We start from the raw sequence: 13,774 nt of genomic DNA, 5'->3' as shown, positions 1-13,774 counted from the left end.
CAGTTATAAGGAGGAACTGAAACTCTTTATTCTACTTCCTGAAAGTTTAGTTTTCAAATCATTTAAGTACTCAGTTGTCTGCAAAATTACAATTACACCCAATGTTTTGTTGGTTTATAACAATATAATCCCAATAAAGTAAAGTTTGTGGGTGATAAAATGTGGAACATTTTCACATAGTGTAAAGAATTTTGCAAGGCACTTTAGTTATGACAAGTCAGAAGAGACAGAGTAGTTTTCCTCACATATTTTACCGCAAAACCTTTTAAATAAAGTCAACATGACAACCCATTAAATGTTTTTATTCCTTCTTTTTCCATCAGAACTTATGAATCAATACCATTTCACTGTTATTTTCATTTAAAAATATTAAATATTTAAAAATACTGGACACATTTTTTTTCTACTTAGTCAGATGGTTAGATTGTATAGTAAAAAACAACTTTTTGTGAAAACTAAAAAAAAACATTTTATGGACACACTCAGCAGACTATACCCAACAGTGCCACCAGTCAAGGGAATTTTCCACTTAAACCAGAACAGCGAACAGTTACAAACTAAAGCATAGAAAGAGCAACATCCTGTCAACGGCCAGCCACACATAAGTGTAGAAAACTGATTGTCAGTAAGACCGTGCCTGCTGTCTGACATGGGTTCGAATCCTGGTTATGGCAGGAATTGAAATGTAATTTTTATACAATAAATATGTCTTATTTTTAGATAGACATTGAAAGAATATCATTAAATAAATACTTACTCTTTGATCCAATGTTTTGAAAGTTTTAGCATTGAATTAGAATCAAATCAGACTCTATCTGTTATGGCATGTTTGGATTACAATAAATTGAATTTGGACAGGATATCTAATGGCCCTATTTATTTATTTTTTTTATAATGTACCTTTGTTGTAAATTAGTGCTAAGTTAAAAAATAAAATTAAAGTTTATAATATATCTAAAGCATAAGAATAAATCCTTTGATGAATCATATACATATGCACAATATTTTACTTAAATGAGAAAACAGCTATAAGAAAATAGTTTGGTTTCAGTTCAATTATGTTTATTTAAAAGGTCACAGCAAGAAATACAAATCACAGCAACTTGTACTGCAGGTTTTAAAATACTTTTTTGATAGTAAAAGGTAATAACAATTTCTATATAGAAATACATAGGAAAAAAGTAAAGCATGTAAAGAACACGGTGTTATGTAAAGGGCTGAATATTTGCAGTATGTACATGGAACATAGAGCACTGGCTGTCTGATCAGCTAGCCATTACTTGTTCGTTTCCACGGCCCATCTCCTCTTCTCAGCCTCATAAAAAGAAGACTGACAGAACTCTGTCCATGTCATTTCCCTCGTCATCCCCTCAGCCTGGTACAGAGAAAAAACCTTAGCAGGACAATAAATATATTTTCCTGCCACACCAGGAAAACCTGTGTGGATGTGTGGACTGTTTGGTCCTTGTTTGAGAGGCCATGTGGCAGAATCTGCACAGCCGCCCAGTGGGATGTTCCTCCTTAGCCTGTCTTGTTTCTCGTTCCTTCTTAACCTGCTTTGAGGCTGTGGAGCGCTGCTTAGCAGCTTCAAGCTCTCTCCAGAAAAATGGAGTGCAGGCAAAATCAACAAATGGCATTCTTGGATTTGCCAGGCCCTCTGCTGCATAGGTCTGATAGACTTTAGTGGAACAGTAAAAGTATTTCACGTCTCCTGATTGATAAAAAAAAATAAATACTGGATCCATCCCCCCGGAAACGTGACTTTGGCTGGCCACAAGCCAAATAGTTCCTTGTTCTTTTTTTTGCAGGTGGTTGTTGCTGATCCTGCTGCTTTTGAACAATGTCTTAGACAATTTTCTCAATTTCTGATACTGTCAAAAGGGTATCCATTGGTTTATTGCTGGGCGGGTTAACAGTGGCAGGTGGAATAGTTGCCACAGGAACATCTACAGTCTCAATTCCTTCTGTGAGGTGATGCCACAGCTGTTGGGTCTCCAAAAGCTTCTCTGTACTGGTGTTTAGTGACGAGATGGTGATTGTCATCTTAGCCAGGTGCTTCACATAGCGAGATATATGCTGCTTAGTGGTAGGGTGCAGGAGGCTGTTTGGATCCCTGGATGCAGCCTGAATCACAGCAGCATACTCTACATCAACTTTGGCAAGAAAGTCTTTTTGCCCATGATGCTTTGCCATGAGTTGGTCAATAGCATCCCTCATTTGCTGTGTCCACCTAGAATGGTCCAGGACATACAGCAGACCACCAGCCTTGATAGAACCTGTGTGAGCAGCACGTCGAGAGGGTGCAAAAGATAGTGCTAGTACCACTGGGTACATGCACGAGCAATGTGACCCTGAAATGATTAATTAAGTTGGTTCATGATAAGTATTTAAATACTATTAAATTATTTAACATGTGTCAGATCTAATAAAAAGCAAGCACAAAGCTTACCTGAGCTAAGAGCTCTATCTTCACCTCCTCAGGTAGGTCAGTGGCTGTCACACAGGGAGGGGTTTGCTCAGAGTGGTGAGGCTGTGGGGTTTTCTGTGACCTATGCTTATTCCAGTCTAGAGGGACAGGAGGACAACGGGGCTCCAAATGCTGCAGTCCAAACCTTTCTCCCGAAACTGACTTGAATTTTCCAAGGGAAGATCAGCTTCCTTTTCATTGTAAAAAGTGAAAAAAGACCAATGTATATTATGGTTTTAAAATATATAAATGATCTACTACAGGAACGACAATACACTGCATACACACTTATAAACTCGCTCACTCCTTTCCGTTTTGAAACGGAAGAAACAGCGCCCCCAAAATTACGCTGGTGGCCAAAAGGTGTATTGCATCCGTAGTGTTAAGAACTACCATAGGAAATGAATGGGAAAAGTTAAGAGAGTTAAGCTTAACCATTAATTTCCTCAAAAATACCAAATTGCTGCAGCTGCGTTTAAATAGAGCGGATTGTGTCCGAACATGTGTAAGAGTTGTTGGACTTATTTGCTTCACAATAAAGGCATTGAGGCTTGCCTGGCCTGGTACCAAAATATTGTGTCTCTGGACTGTATCTGCACCTTGTATGCAGTCAATGCTCACAGACTCCGCTTGTCCCTCTGTTGTGTCTTCATGGGCATTTTAGTTGTGTTTCAGTTAGATTAGGCTAGGATCAGACACAACAAACTTTAGGTGCCTCATACCTTTGATTATATACCACATCTGCAGCTCACTGCATGTTATTCTGGTTATTATTAAAGTATTTTGTCATGTTTCCATGAGCCTTCAGAAGCATTCCCTCGTGACAACACAAGTCCTCTATTATAGATCATCCCTTAAAACACAAAAGCCTAACCAAAACTTTTTGCCTATTTTACAAAAGCTGTTGGAGTTTTAGAAATCAACACAGGTTCCGGTTCAATGACAATTTCACTGGTTAGAGAAGAGCGCCCTCTGGTGGAGAGTGAATGCTTTCACTTGAAGTTCTTTGAATAACAAAATTGTGTTTACTAAAAAAAAATATATATATATATATATATATAAAGATTTTTGGGCATATAATCTAACCTTCTATTTTGGAAAAGACAAAATAAAGCCCCACAGTTTAGCACAATTTAATGGTTTGGGTTGGATAATCTCTCATTTGTTAAATATATATTTGGAGTTTCTTTTGTCTGGTCTTGATATTAGAAGTCAGATTTTCTGCTTCAATATGCTGACTAACAACAGAAACTCACAAACAAGTACAGGATGAAATCTTCCCTAAGTACTGTGCTTAGATGTGTTCGCTTTGATTCATCCTTCATAGAAGAAGTAGTCTGAAACATAAGGTTTTGTTTCTCAAATTAGAGATAATATCCACTGGTGTAATATTTTTGGTCAAAGATATAGTGTATGTACACTGACAATAAAACTACAATTGGGTAATGAAAAATGGATTTTGACTGCAAAATCTCACAAATTACAAGAGCACTGAGGGGAAAAACAGCTGAGTGATTTTGGGTTGACAACATCAAAAGGAGCAAAAGAATCAAGCAGCTACAACTAAGAAACTCTATGGTAAATAAGCTACATTAGACTTTGACAACTATTCTGAAGCATTCAAGTGACATGTGAGTAGTAAGGGGTTTAGCCTTTCATGCTTGAGCCAGAGTTTGACATACCCTGCCAAGCCATGATGCATATGCCAAGGATGCTGAAGCAAACTGTGATGATGACAATTGCCTTCAGAATGATAACTGGTAAAAATCTGATCATCTTCTGGCTTGAAATTGTCCATCTCATTGGGTAACCGTGCATTTTTGCATCTTATGAATGTAGTAAATGTTGTATTCTGGTTGTATCAACAGATTTTACTTGAGTTGCCAGTATGGTGGCACTGCATCAGTCTGAACTCTTACATTAGCTCATCCAAACAACTTCTCTTTTTCAGACTGGTAAGCGATATTTTTCCTTACTTCTTCCTGCTGATGTTGACTGGAAAGATGTTCTGCAACAAGCATTGAAAATAATTTAAAATGGAATTCATCGACCCAACCACATGTTTATTTTAACAGCTCCAGTTAGAATAAATGCTGAAGATCTTTGATACTAAAATCTGGCTATCCCAATCTGTCTTTGCTGTCTTTACAAACTGCTTTAATTTGTATAATTGCCATGAGAATTTCTCATACATTTTACTGCAGACGTACAGGACACAAGTAAACACCTTTAGAGGTGGAGTTTGATCTAAAAGGAAATACAAGAAAAGTATATACAAGTGTACCCAAAAGAACTGTGATCAGGTGAGTATTGCCTTATGTGATGTCACCAAAGGGCTGCGTGCATGGGATCTTTTTTTTTTTTGCAAATTTAGATTTAATCTACATTAAATACAGATTTAAAGCAAAATAGCAAAATAAATAATAAAACTATCCATCAATTTAATTTCTACAGGTTCATCTAAAGTGATTTTGATTTATTTTACAAAAAAGTCTGGCCATTAAATCTTCGTTTTCACTGTTGTTCTCTGCAGGACATTTGTCTAATACAATGAATAATTTCTGAATTATCCTTGACTCTCTTCATTGGTCTGAAAGCTCTGCTCCTACTACTAAGAAGATATATTGTTTATTTGTTTGGGTTTGTCATATTTGTGTCAAATTTGTGTTAAATTTTCATTAGCCACATTCACCAACATTAATAAAATAAATCCCTAAATATATCAGTCATTTTCTACTGTTTATTCCATAGTGGGTTACAGGGAAGCTGGTGCCTATCTCTAGCAGTCTACGGACAAGAGGTGGGGTCCACCCTGGACAGGTTGCCAGTTCATCACACAAACACTCATTCATACATACACCTAAGAGCAATTTAAAGAGACCAATTAACCTAACAGGCATGTCTTTGGACTGTGGGAGGAAGCCGGAGTACCCGGTGAGAACCCACGCATGCACGGGGAGAACATGCAAACTCCATGCAGAAAGGCCCCTGGCTGGGTATCAAACCCAGGACCTTCTTGCTGCAAGGCAAGAGTGCTACCAACTGCGCCACCGTGCAGCCCCTCCCTAAATAAATCTCTATGCATTGATTTGCATAATATATGGGCTTCACTTTTTGAATTTATCTATCATTGAGCTATCATTTGATCAAGTATAAAGTTTTTATTCCAATATGAACAAAACATTTCTGAAGAACGGAAGTGCGGTGTTTGTGTAATGGTTACAATTGACCAGCAGGGGGCAATGGCTGCATTCGCCATTACGTACACCGATCATAGCCGAGTGAATCCAGCCTGCACTGTGTTCTTCATTCTCAGGCCGGGTAGGACCCCAGCAACAACTCTGCGATCGGTTCAACCTATGAAGATTGAGCTTTACAATCGCAATCCATCCTCCGAATAGACAACATTTTGTGGAATTTTATCACTGTCACTGAACAGAGGACATTCTTAAATTTTTGTATCCGGTGAGTTATAAATGCGAAGCTGTGTCAAATTGTCTGCTTTGTTTTTTTTCTCGGCTGCTCAGTTTTATGGTTGCTTTGTTCTGGGCAGCAGCCATTTTTAATCGCCTTGTCCTACATTCCCTTCGCTGTCTTCAGCCCGTTCAAAAGCCAAGCAAAGGTTGAAAATTATTACTTGGATACAAGGGTTTTATAGCGATTAAAACCAAAAAAAGCCACATTAAATTGTGTATTTATAAAATGAAATTCACTGTCAAATTTCTGGCCTGTGTGCTCTTGTTTTTGCAGCAGTACGCTAGAAGTTTAACGGGATTGTCGTTTCGCTGGTTTTCCTATAAGCTTCGACTATCGAAAGCTGTTAGCCGAAGCTACATTTCTGCTTGTTTCGTCCTAATAAAAACAAATGCAGCAAAAGCCAGTCAAGTAACGGTAAAATGCATGCAACTGTAACTATTGTAAATTTATATGCGACGTTTACTTGTTAGCATTTGATGCTTTACACGGCGTTTATTATTTAGCCGTTAAAATAGCATACCCAAGGCTAGCTGTTACACATTTAAATATTTGTATCGCTTTTAAATATGTATCTTAAAGATATGCATACTACCATGTCATTTAATGTTTAAATTAATAATAACTGCCCTTTTACTTGAAAAGATTGGTCGTTTTTTTTTCTTCCCCCAGCTAAGTGTTTGTCAGATTCAAATGCTAGCATTAGCATTAATACTAGCTTACATTAAAGCAACTGACAAGATGATACTTATTGCTTTACCGAATATTTAATGATTAATTATGCTTTAGTATATTCTGGTTTGTGTTTAAGTGATTTTTAAATTCAAATAAATTATAGATATTTAGATCTAAAGCGTTAGCTGTGTAGTTGTTAACTTACAAATTTGAAGTAGCTGCTAACTTGTCATTTTGTATTTGTGTATTTTATTTTGTAAAGTTCATTTTCTTTACTAATAACGTAGAAAGAATAACTGCATTTGTTATTTTTAATGTGCAACTGAAATGATCTTTATTGATGAAGTTCCAGTGAAACCCCTATGTGGAGTTGAGTTTGGAGTGGACGTCGACGCGTAATTGACTGAAGGGCAGTTTCCCGTTATGTTTAGAGCTTCATAGGAATTTTCTGACATTTCATTATGTAATGCATTTAGTTTCTTTATTTTTACGACTTTAATTGTGGTGGAAAATAAATCCCAGTTGCTGAATGGTATCAGTATTCTTGCTGATTTGGTCTCTCTACATTTTGAAATGTTAAATTGATTAATAATGTGTATTTCCCTATCAAATTTAAATAGTCTTCAATTCACTGCTCTTCTAGACAGATCAGGTTTTTAAATTTATGCTGCATCTGTCGTTGAATCTACAAAGATTTGTTCGAAGTGATGCTAGCCTTGTCTTCCTTTTGTCACTCATTTAAACATGTTATCATGATTTCTGTGAAACAAATGTTCCTCAGGTTTCTAGACATTTAAGTTATTCGTGATACAAGGATAAAACGTTGTCTAAGCTGGACTCAAAGCTGGTTCGATTGTAGTTTTCTGGATCTAATGTTACATTCTAGATGTATAGCACAAATCTTTTGGCTTAATAAACTGCTGCATGTTTTGTCATTTTTCATGAATGTTCTTCAAAAGCATTGGACAATCTATCACTCTGGATGATTAAAAAGTCAAATAGAGTGGTTGAAATTTTATACTGTATGTGGGGCAGTTTCCTCATGGACATTTTGTCAACCCTGCAGGGGGAAAAAAAACTTTTAAAAAGTAGAGAAAGCAAAGTTTAAAAATGTCTTAATTGGCCAATATTGAACTGCTGATTATTTAACAAATGACTTCTTAACTTTGAATACTAGATTCTTTGTGTCACACTTAATAATCAAAATAGGAGTATGTTTGCTAAAGGTGGAATATGGAGCAATAATGCAAATGTTCAGAGCTGAAATCTAAATTGCAATGAATGCCTGGGCCTTGCAACAATGTTTATAACGAAGTTTGTTAAACTTGGGTGCAACCGATAATTGCCAAAAATCTAATTCCAATTTTGTAGAAAACGTGTTAACAATCATAAAATTGTGTGTGTGATAAATGCAACACGTTTTCAACTGGACTTCCATTGGCATCCAGGTACTCCTAGAAGAAGTGGTACCAGATTTATGACATAAGTAGTTCATTATGATACACAGCTGGACCATGGAAGAGGCTGAAGCGCTGTTGGGATAAATAAAAATCAGCAGTCTATTGCAGAAGCATCTTGTTTGACGCATCTGTGGCTTCAGCATTATCAGGAAAACATGTACTTGTGAAAAATTACTATATTGATTAGAACTGTCCCACATTTTTCTGAGGATTTCCTTCTTTCTCGTGATTGCAATTTCCCCACCATTTTCTGAGAAATTTAGTATCTCAGCTGCTAAAAATATACATCTGTTGTGGGCTGTTTGATCATCCAATTGGTCAAGTATAACATTGGCATGCAAATTTTAAATGCATTGCATTTTAAATCTTATATCTGACCAAATATTGATTCCCTTTAGTTCTGTTTGATTGCCATAATAATATGTACTGTGGATATTTTTTGCCTCATATTTAAAATAGGGCTGCAACAAAACGGTTGTGATTAATTTGTCTACTATTTTTCCGATTAATAATCGAATGGCAAAAGGTGTTTAACAGGAGATTTTTTTGTTTTGTTTTACAGAATTTTAGTAGAAGTGAAGTTAAAACTATGCCACTTGAGGAGTTCTGGATTGACCATAATTACAAAGGAGGTTTTCCTTCTTTGGCCTCATTATTGCTCTGAGTGGGTTGTTCTTTCACCAAATGGCATGTTTTAGAATCTGTGTGCTCCACTTAACTATTATTTAATGAATTACTAAATTAGTTGATTATTTCAACAAGGGCTGAATGCTAATTATTTTTATTTACCTGCAGATAGAAGCAATTTTTGATTGCCTTTAACAATAGATTTTCAACAAAAAAAAAATTATTTTTAAAAATTTTTGGTGAAAGAGTCTTGAAACAGTCTCTAATTAAACTACATTAGAATATACTTCATGAACTTGTGTGATTTTAATATTTAATCCAATCTTGATATTCTGCTGCCAGCCTGGGCTGCACGATATCTTGGTAATTTATCAATGGCGATAATCTTGGTAAATATTGCAATGACGATATCACTTGCGATATGTCTATTTTTCTCTTTCTCTGGGCTTCCGTCACTTTATGAGCTTTAACACGTTGGGCAATGTCATTTGCCTCCAGTGTGAGCATCTGCTGGCGAGAGACTAATAAACGGGTTAAATATTTATTAGCATGTAAAATGAAAGTTCATAACACTTGGAATATATTAGCCAACAATTATTGCACTCCAAACAGTCCTTTGCGGTATGAATATTGCGCACACTGATATTGCAATGATGATATATTCGCAATATATTGTGAAGCTTTACTTTACTGACAACTCAAGTTTCCTCCTCTATTTCTTTGTTTTGTTTTGTTGTGAGGTTCTGTTCTGGTGGTGCCAAAAAGTCCAGGATCTTGGTGTGTTTACAGCATTGGTGTTTCTATTTGCGATGTTAGTGGTTCTATGTTTTATTTCTAACGTTTCTGTACTGTAACTTGGCTTCAACATTCTTTTCTTTACACATTACATGTGCTGGGATTTTTAAATGCTCTAAAATAATACAGTATTCTGAAGTAAAGTTTAACATAGGATTTTTAGACAGAAATTACAACCAAGAGTCTGCATAGGTCAATATTATGTAGGAATACTCGTACTCGTCGTCTTCCGCTTTATCCGGGACCGGGTCGCGGGGGCAGCAGACTCAGCAGAGACGCCCAGACGTCCCTCTCCCCAGACACCTCTTCCAGCTCCTCCGGGGGGAGCACAAGGCGTTCCCAGGCCAGCCGAGAGACATAGTCCCTTCAGCGTGTCCTGGGCCGTCCCCTGGGCCTCCTCCCGGTGGAACATGCCTGGAACACCTCCCGAGGAAGGCGTTCAGGAGGCATCCGGTATAGATGCCCGAGCCACCTCAACTGGCTCCTCTCGATGAGGAGAAGCAGCGGCTCTACTCCGAGCCCCTCCCGGATGGCCGAGCCCCTCACCCTATCTCTAAGGGAGTGCCCGGCCACCCTACGGAGGAAGCTCATTTCAGCCGCTTGTATCCGGGATCTCGTTCTTTCGGTCATGACCCAAAGTTCATGGCCATAGGTGAGGGTATGGAACGTAGACCGACCGGTAAATCGAGAGTTTCGCTTTTCGGCCCACCTCTCTCTTCACCACAACAGACTGGCACAGCGCCCCCATTACTGTGGCAGCCGCACCGATCCGTCTGTCGATATCCCGCTCCATTCTTCCCTCACTCGTGAACAAGACCCAGAGATACTTAAACTCCTCCACTTGAGGCAGGAACTCCCCTCCAACTTGAAGAGGACAAGCCACCCTTTTCCGGTCGAGAACCATGGCCTCAGACTTGGAGGAGCTGGTCTTCATCCCAGCCGCTTCGCACTTGGCTGCGAACCGCCCCAGTGCATGCTGTAGGTCTTGGCTAGATGGGGCCAGCAGGACCACGTCATCTGCAAAAAGAAGAGACGAAATCCTCTGGTCCCCAAACCAGACCCCCTCCGGCCCTTGGCTGCGCCTAGAAATCCTGTCCATAAAAGTTATGAACAGGACCGGTGACAAAGGGCAGCCCTGCCAGAGTCCAACATGCACCGGGAACAGGTCCGACTTAGTGCCGGCAATGCGAACCAAACTCCTGCTCCGCTTGTACAGAGACCGGATGGCCCCTAGTAAAGAGCCACCGATTCCATACTCCTGGAGCACCCCCCACAGGGCATCACGAGGGACACAGTCGAATGCCTTCTCCAGGTCCACAAAACACATGTGGACCGGTGGGGCAAACTCCCATGAACCCTCGAGCACCCTGTAGAGGGTATAGAGCTGGTCCAGTGTCCCACGGCCGGGACGAAAACCACACTGCTCCTCCTGAAGCCGGGGTTCGACTATCGGCCGGACTCTCCTCTCCAATACCCTGGCGTAGGCCTTACCAGGGAGGGTGAGGAGTGTGATCCCCCTGTAGTTGGAGCACACCCTCCGGTCACCCTTCTTATGAAGGGGGACCACCATCCCAGTCTGCCAATCCAAAGGCACTGTCCTCGTCCGCCACGCAATGTTGAAGAGGCGTGTCAACCATGACAGCCCCACAACATCCAAAGACTTGAAGTACTCAGGGCGGATCTCATCCACCCCCGAAGCCTTGCCACCGCGGAGCTTTTTAACCACCTCGGTGACTTCAGCCTGGGTGATGAAAGAGCCCAACCCCGAGTCCCCAGCCTCTGTTTCCACCAGGGAATGCGTGATGGAGGATTGAGGAGATCCTCGAAGTACTCCTTCCACCGGCCGATAATGTCCCCAGTTGAGGTCAGCAGCTCCCCACCCCAACTGTAAACAGTGTTGGCGAAGCACTGCTTCCCCCTCCTGAGGTGCCGGACGGTTTGCCAGAATCACTTCGGGGCCAACCGGTAGTCCTTCTCCATGGCCTCACCGAAATCCTCCCAGGTCCGAGTTTTTACCTCTGCCACCGCCCGGGCCGCGGCACGCTTGGCCCCACGGTACCCGTCAGCCGCCTCAGGAGTCCCACAGCCGATAGGACTCCTTCTTCAGCTTGACAGCGTCCCTTACTGCCAGTGTCCACCACCGGGTTCGGGGATTGCCACCGCGACAGGCACCGCAGACCTTACGGCCGCAGCTACGGGCAGCAGCATCGACAATAGATGTAGAGAACATGGTCCATTCGGACTCTATGTCTCCAACATCCCTCGGAATCTGGTCAAAGCTCTCCCGGAGGTGAGAGTTGAATATATCCCTGGCCAAGGGCTCCGCCAGACGTTCCCAGCAGACCCTCACTATGCGCTTGGGCCTGCCAAGTCTGTCCGGCTTTCTCCTCCTCCAGCGGATCCAACTCACCACCAGGTGGTGATCAGTGGACAGCTCAGCCCCTCTCTTCACCCGAGTGTCCAAAACATGCAGCCGAAGGTCTGATGATACGACAACAAAGTCGATCATTGACCTCCTGCCTAGGGTATCCTGGTGCCAAGTGCACTGATGGACACTCTTATGTTTGAACATGGTGTTCATTATGGACAATCCGTGACTAGCACAGAAGTCCAATAACAAAACACCGCTTGGATTCAGATCGGGGAGGCCATTCCTCCCGATCACACCTCTCCAGGTGTCCCCAGGAGAGGGGCACTATCCAGCACCCCCGACAGGGACGCCAAGAAGGCCGGGTACTCCGCACTACCGCTCGGCCCGTAGGCCGAAATGATAGTCAGAGACCTCTCCCCAACCCGAAGGCGCAGAGATGCGACCCTCTCATCCACTGGGGTAAACCCCAACACGAGACGGCTGAGCTGGGGGGCAACAAGCAAACCCACACCAGCCCGCCGCGCGGGCCTCTCCAGAGTAGAAGAGAGTCCAGCCCCTCTCAAGGAGATGGGTTCCAGAGCCCACGCTGTGCGTGGAGGCGAGCCTGACTATTTCTAGTCGATATCTCTCGACCTCCCGCACAAGCTCAGGCTCCTTCCCCCCCAGCGAGGTGACATTCCATGTCCCTAGAGCCAGCCTAAGCATCCGGGGATCGGGCTGCCGAGGTCTCCACCTTCGTCCGCCGCCCAATCCTCTTGGCACCGGTCCCTCACAGTTCCCCCTGCTGGTGGTGGGCCCACCGGGGGATGGTCTCGCGTCTCTCATTCGGGCTTGGCCCAGCCGGGTCCCGCGAGGAGCAACTCGGCCACCAGGCGCTCTCCGACGAGTCCCGACCCCAGGCCTGGCTCCAGGGTGGGACCCCGGCTCCGCAGTACCGGGCGACGTCACGTGCCTCAATTCTGTAATCATCATGAGGGATTCTCGAACCGCTCTTTGTCTGACCCGTCACCTAGAGCCTGTTTGCCATGGGAGACCCTACCAGGGGCATTTAAGCCCCAGACAACATAGCCTCTAGGATCATTCGAGCACTCAAACCCCTCCACCACGTTAAGGTGGCGGTTCAAGGAGGGGAATATATAAAAATAATAAAAATTAGATGTAATGCATTAATGATTTAAATAAATTGGGACTGTGAAGGTTGTCACATGTGGACATGTTGCAATTGGGGAAAAGTTAAAAAGTTGTATTCAAGGAATGCAGTCTTATTTACTTCTGGTGGGAGTTGTTGGTTTTTTAGATGGTGTGCTCTTCAAGTCCATCTAGTTTCTTCAAAATGACAGTAGGCTGACAGCAGCTGTGTGTGTCACATGCGTCAGACATGTTGGATGCGACTGCCCCGGGTTAGGAATAGATAATACTCAAACTGGAGTAGAAGTGAAATTTTATTGAATGTTTGTGCCGCAAATAAGGCATGCAGTTCCCCAGAATGCCCATTGAATATCTATCTTTGGTCTCTTACTCTTAGAAAGTTAAATTTAACAATTTCCATATTTATGGAGTTGAGAATCAGAGTTTTAAAAATGATCTGCTAAAAACAAAAGAATATCAAAATTTCTTCTGTTCTTTGTAGAATCAGAAGGCACTAGGAAGAGGCGCAAAGGAAAATTTTCATACTCGATGACATTACATCGAAATGTCCGATCGTTTGGGGCAATTAACCAAGTCCAAGGATGGGAAAAGCAAGTATTCCTCACTCAGCCTATTTGACAAGTACAAGGGAAAATCAATAGAATCTCAGAAAAATACAGGTATGTTTTTGTTTGCACATTTTTATTCCTTCTCCCAATGCTCACAGTGCAACTGTTATAGTTCTTTGTTAATCTTGCTTCTCTTTCTTATTCTGGT

At 41.7% G+C, this 13,774-nt stretch overlaps 1 protein-coding gene and 1 long non-coding RNA gene across 4 annotated transcripts in view; one reads left to right on the top strand and one right to left on the bottom strand.

Moving 5' to 3' along the window:
- Positions 1–1,045: 1,045 nt before the first annotated feature.
- LOC124873084 lies at positions 1,046–2,757 on the bottom strand. The gene is made up of 2 exons (XR_007039434.1): positions 2,450–2,757; positions 1,046–2,351 (listed from the first exon to the last, which is right to left on the bottom strand). It is a non-coding gene; the product is annotated as an uncharacterized LOC124873084 (long non-coding RNA).
- A 3,004-nt stretch (positions 2,758–5,761) lies between these two features.
- Positions 5,762–13,774, top strand: part of prrc2b (proline-rich coiled-coil 2B) — a 30,410-nt gene continuing 22,397 nt past the window's right edge. For all 3 annotated transcript variants that reach the window (XM_047372211.1, XM_047372210.1, XM_047372212.1), the window contains exons 1-2: positions 5,762–5,932; positions 13,500–13,677. In XM_047372211.1, coding sequence (XP_047228167.1) covers positions 13,563–13,677 — 115 coding nt within the window. In that variant the 5' untranslated portion in view covers positions 5,762–5,932; positions 13,500–13,562. The remainder of the gene's footprint in view (positions 5,933–13,499; positions 13,678–13,774) is intronic.

Source organism: Girardinichthys multiradiatus, chromosome 8, assembly GCF_021462225.1.
Source record: "Girardinichthys multiradiatus isolate DD_20200921_A chromosome 8, DD_fGirMul_XY1, whole genome shotgun sequence".
Taxonomy (NCBI): Eukaryota; Metazoa; Chordata; class Actinopteri; order Cyprinodontiformes; family Goodeidae; genus Girardinichthys; species Girardinichthys multiradiatus.
The sequence above is the reverse complement of the archived record's forward strand: the minus strand, read 5'-3'. Positions and strand labels throughout refer to the sequence as shown.